The 5893-nt window shown below is 39.7% G+C and overlaps 1 protein-coding gene across 1 annotated transcript; it reads right to left on the bottom strand.

Annotated features, from left to right (window-relative positions):
• Positions 1-1034: 1034 nt before the first annotated feature.
• LOC128201810 (uncharacterized) lies at positions 1035-1948 on the bottom strand. Its single transcript, XM_052899863.1, has one exon. It carries the CDS (start codon positions 1909-1911, stop codon positions 1345-1347), a length of 567 nt encoding a protein of 188 aa, XP_052755823.1. The 5' UTR covers positions 1912-1948; the 3' UTR covers positions 1035-1344.
• Positions 1949-5893: the final 3945 nt, after the last annotated feature.

Consider the following 5893-nt stretch of genomic DNA (forward strand, 5'->3'; position numbering starts at 1 on the left):
TTTTTCTAAGAATATCAATAAAAAATTGTCTTTAAAATTCAATCGTCAAGTTTTAAATTACACTTACAGTATACTCTGTTATGTCCATGGTACTGCTCATGTCTATAGGCGACGGTTACCACTTTACATCAAGTGGGCCATCAGCTTGTTTGCCATTCTAAGTTGTATAAAAAAAAAAACTTTAAGAGGTTTTTTTTTTTCATTTTTTGTTGTGTTACACGAAGCAATAACGATCCTTAATTAAATTTGTCGTGTAAACCGGAGGGCGGTGTGATAGCCGACGGTACACCGGGCCCCGAGTGAGTATGCAATATTTGCTGCACTTTATCAAGAGAGATGATGCATTGCCCTGTTAAAATACTCCAGTCAGGGCACGTATAAAATATTTTTTTTTATTGTATCCCTCACAGTCCCTAGAGTGCCCGGGGTTAGTTTGGGTGAATTTAGTGGTGCGTAACACAGTTGCCGCTCAGAGGCATATCGTTTTAACTAGCTTTTACTCGCAACTTCCTCCGCATTATCGAAATATTTCTTTTATACAACTTAAACAACTCAGTGTTTTTCTCTTTTAAGGGCAAAGCAATAAACTGAGTTATGACCATTTTGTGTTACTATGCACACGCATGAAGGAAAGAAAGGAAATTATTATTTATATATATATATATATATATATATATATATATATATATATATATATATATATATATATATATATATATATATATATATATATATTGTTTTGTTGCTTTTTTATTTTTAATCTTTTATCTCTCTTACTGTTTATTATATGTATGGAAAATAAGTTGACGGCCCATCTTGTGAAAAGTAGTAATCGTCGCCTAAAGATATGAGGGGAAGGGATTATTAGTAATAGGGTCTAACAACTATTTAACTACATTGCTAGCAATATATCTTATCAGGTCGACCTCCACGCGGTTCCCCCTGAAAATTGTCATGGTTAAATTATTGAGGAATTCATCACTATGGGCTAACTGACCTTTTTTTTTTTTTTTTTTTTTTTTTTTTTTTTTTTTTTTTTTTTTTTTTTTTCCGTGTGGAAAATCTTCGGAAAGACCGTCCCATCTGCCGAAGGGAGGGCAGCTGGGGTGTGTGGGATTCGTACCCACTAAAAACCACACGACGTACCTCGAGGCGCTTATGTTGGATCCCGGGTTCCCGTTTGTACGACTACCGAGTATCCAACGCGACGGCCCGCCCTGTAGGTGGTGTAGGGCAGGCCTCCTCTCTTAGTTAGGGTGGGGAATGTCCCTCCCACCCTACCATCACAGGAGGGCACGGATACGTGCGCGCACCTCCTAGGGTCATATGAAGGGTGTGCCTCCCTCAAGGCAACACCCCGACCCTAATGGGGGGGAAGGAAGAGGCAGAGTTGGGCGCGCCCCTTCTCCTTCGTCTGGCTCGGCGGCGGCGCATGACGGGAGCGGTGGGGGCACTCTCCCGCTCCCGCTCGGCCGCCTCCTTCTGCGACATTACCGCTTCACAGAAGGTGAGTATTACATTCCACGACCTCTCGCTACTGACCATCCTCCGAACTATATTCGGCAGCGAGAGGTCACCCCCCACTTCCGCAACCAGGACGCGGCGCTCTGCACTGAACGCTGGGCATTCTTCTAGAACATGTTGTGCCGTGTCCCGGTCGCAACCACACTCATGGCACTCAGTTGTCGGCTCTCTTCTCGCAATCTGACACAGGTACTGACCGAAACAACCGTGACCGGTCAGTATCTGTGTCAGCCGAAAGGTCAGTGGACCTTTGCGCCGCCCGCTCAACCAGTGTTTCAGCACTGGGCGGACAGCCTCGACGGTCCTCAGGCCGGCCCCTGGGTCGGCCAGCCTCTCATCCCACTTCTCCAGAAGGATCCGCCGAGCGCAGGACTTCCGTAAACTCATTTCCCTCTCGGTGGGGCACTCGCCCCGGGAACGTCGCTCCGCGCGCCATTTGTAGATCGACGCGCGAGCTTCTGCCTCTAGATGGGCTAACTGACCTGCTTTCAAACTCACCTATCGTCTCTTATTAATACCTTACCAGCATATAGCAATAGTACAGGTGACTTTTAAGGTTTCTCGGACTTTTTTTTTCTTCTAAACGGCCCCTATATTATAACAAATAAAACAAAAAAGAAATGTTCAAATCGGTCAAGCCGTGTTTGAGTTTTAGCGAGACAAACGTACAGCAATTTTTTTTATGCAACTTAGAATGCCAACAAGCTAACAGCCCAACTGATGGAAAGTGACAACCGTCGCCTATAGACATGAGCAGTACCATGGACATAACAGAGTATAATGTTTCGCCCATGATGCCCTCATGCGTTGCCATTCCTGAGGACTCAGTTGTTATTCTTCTGTAGCCTGTAAATTCATTGTCATATCCCATCCTTCAAACCGAAACACAATTACTGCATGGTAGAAACATTTATGGACAGAGGTACCCAAGCAAATGACTTTTATGCAGTCTCCCGCTGGTAGCAATTGATTTTTAAATGTACCTACAGATATAATTTTTTTTTAATGACTGAAAATGGAATGGTAACCCCGCCTGCACTATCGGCATATGCTGGCGGGGCACCAGTGAGAGGTGATAGATGAGGATAAAAGCAGGCCAGTTAGCCCATCGTGAAGAATTCCGTGAGAATTAACCACGATGGTTTCCAGGGGGAACCGCGTGGAGGTCGGCCTGATAGGGCACATTGCCAGCAACGGAACCGTTAGATCCCACCACCAACAATCCCTTTCCCCCCACAGATATAATATTATAAAATAGAAGATTAAAAGGCTACCTCTTTGGCATGACTATGGAACGAGTAGTTTAAACTCTAGATCATATAGAAAGTCTACTTAAGTGTTACTTACAGCAACTAAAACTTATAACAAAGTTCTGAAATTCAGTTGGGCAAACTAGTTGAGGCACGAACTTTTCAACCAACTCCTAAAAGAAAGAGTTTCCAATTATTTTGTATATTTTTGTCTGTTACCCGAGTTATGAGGTTAGTTGTAAATCGATTTGGATAATTCCTTTTTTTTACTGAAAGGGTATTTTTTTTATACAACTTAGAATGGCAAACAAGCTGACGGCCCACCTGATGGAAAGTGGTAATGGTCGCCTATAGATATGAGCAGTACCATGGACATAACAGAGTATACTGTTTCGCCCATGATACACCCCATGCGTTGCCATTCCTGAGGACTCGGGTGTTATTCCTCTGTACCCAGTAAATTCACGCCATATCCCACCCTTCAAGCCGAAACACAGCCATGCAAACACAACCAGGGTTTAATTTTTAAATCAAATTAACAAGCTCTAGCCACGACAAATTTATAAGCTAAGTCAGTGAAAACCTGTTATTGTCTTTTTATATGGATAAGTTGTTATAATTATAAATTGTAAGCTGTTGGTTTTCCAATAAATAAATAAACTAACTGGCTTTCCCATATTTTTTTTTTTTTGTAAAATACAGTTTTAGTTATTGCAATTGACAATGCGTATTCAAGTTGTTTTATGCCTACAATAGTTCGTTACATGGTCTTTTTGAGGTTTTATAATTTAGGGTACGACGAGGGATGGGCAGCAGCGTCCCTCTTAAAACATCTCAAAAGCCTGATTGCGGTTGCCAATCTGCCTGACTGCGGTTGCCAATCTGCCTGCCCAACGCAGTAGCCCAATTACTGGCAAAACCCCCCCAAGGGAGAGCTTATGTTCGCAGTAGGCAGTTAAGAGCTGATATGATGATGAAGATGGATTTTGGATAATTATTAGGTTCATTAAAGCCGATTCCAACTCTAAGACCAGTGCTGGAAAAACTTTATATATATATATATATATATATATATATATATATAAAACACTCTTTGGAATCAACTTTCAGCAGCAGTATTTCCGTACCGATTATGACATCGTAACCTACAAGAAAAGAGCATATTCCTTTTTAAAAGGCTGGCAGTACACCTGCAATGCCGTTGGTGTTGTGGGTGATCATGGGTGGCGGTAGTCACTTACCATCAGGTGAGCCGCATGCTCGTTTGCCCCCTGTGTTGTAAAAAAACTATGGTTTCCGGAGGGAACCGCATGGAGGTCGACCTGATAGGGTGTATTGCTAGCAATGGCTCAGTTAGACCCCATTACTAACAACTCCTTTCCCTCCTTCCAAATTGGTTCATAAATAACAGTGTTATAGAGTAACAAACATGAAAAAAAAATACAATTGAATTGAGAAGAACCTCATCTTTTTTTGAAGTCGGTAAACAGAAAATATTTACTAGTATTTTCCTATAACATGTGGGATTACGCAGCAGTACAATACATAATTTTGGTAATCCTTACCGCGACGTAATGTAATCCCCAAATTCCATTATAACTCCTCCTACCAACAGAACTACAGACGTGACACTATCAAATAACAAACTGATAGCATTGTTTTGAGTGGACGAGTTAGGAAACTTGTCGTCATCTTAATATATTATATATAAACATCTCGTGTCTTGGTGTCTGTTGGTTTTTTTAATGGATGATTTTTTTTATACAACTTAGGATGGCAAACAAGCTGACGGTCCACCTGATGGAAAGTGGTAACCGTCGCCTATAGACATGTGCAGTACCATGGACATAATAGAGTATACTGTTTCGCCCATGATATACCCCATGCGTTGCCATTTCTGAGGACTCAGGTGTTATTCCTCTGTACCCAGTAAATTCATTGCCATTTCCCACCCTTCAAACCGAAACACAGTCATGCAAACACAACTGCTTCACGTTTGAAATACGAATGGGACAGAGGTACCCAAGCAATCGACTTCTGTACAAAGTCTCCCTCTGGTAAAATGGTAGATGAAAATAAAAAAGAAATAAAAAAAAAACATTGTATAATAAATAATTACAAATTTCCTGCTGATGCAGTTTGCAAGTTAGCCGTGATGGGCAATTGGCCGCTGGTCTGAGAGATCTGATAGCGAATTCTTTTGATAATTTGATAACCCATCGCACCGTAACTAATTATTTTTATTTCTGCTTATTCCATTTATTTAAAACTAATATTTTCCCGCGACTTCGTATGCACTAAGCATGCATTTTGGTAGTAGAAATATATTTTAATAATAGAATATCAGTATGAAACATTCACAGGGTTTTTATAGTTTAAAATCTAATTTGAATTTGAGTGTTTCAATTTATATAATTTAAAATTGAATTTTACAAAAAAATACATTTAGATTGTGGCAAAATGTTGATTTAAAGTTTAAACTACTAAACCAAATTTGATAAAATTTCTATAGTAATAATCTATAAGTGTATTGTTTCAAATAAAAAAAAAAAATTCCAAATCGGTCTAATCGTTTGTAAACTTTGGCATATGCGAGCGTACACCAATAGTGCAACCGCAAGTGCTCGGGAATCCAAACCCAGTACATTGAACAAAAAAAAGCTGACATAAATAAACATAAAATTTACAACAGTATTGATAGTCGCCTTGTTCTTGAAGTCGGTTAAATAATCGAGTTACATATTTTGATCAAGAAACTAAACTAAACTAAAACTAAACCATTTTTGATAAAATTTCTATGGGACCAATTATTAAGCAAAAAAGGAAAAAGATATAAAAAAGAATAATCCAATTAAAAAATTTCAGATAAAAAAAGCATTTTCCAAATCAGTTTACAACTGACGCAGTTATGAGGTAACAAACATAAAAACAACCGAATTCCTTAACTCTTTTTGAAGTTGAATGAAACAACAAGTAGATTTCCTCAAGTAAAATGTTTAACCTCAACAATAGGGGGGAAAGGGATTGTTAGTAATGGCGACTGAGAATCCCATTGCTAGCAATATACCCAACCAGGTCGACCTGATAACTATTATGGTTAATTCCTAATGAATTCATCA

The sequence above is a fragment of the Galleria mellonella genome, unplaced genomic scaffold (assembly GCF_026898425.1).
Source record: "Galleria mellonella isolate WM207_F2 unplaced genomic scaffold, CSIRO_AGI_GalMel_v1 utg63, whole genome shotgun sequence".
Classification (NCBI taxonomy): domain Eukaryota; kingdom Metazoa; phylum Arthropoda; class Insecta; order Lepidoptera; family Pyralidae; genus Galleria; species Galleria mellonella.

Bases quoted from the DNA above. Each gene is read 5' to 3' on its own strand.
- LOC128201810 (XM_052899863.1), bottom strand. From the start codon at position 1,911: ATGAGTTTACGGAAGTCCTGCGCTCGGCGGATCCTTCTGGAGAAGTGG.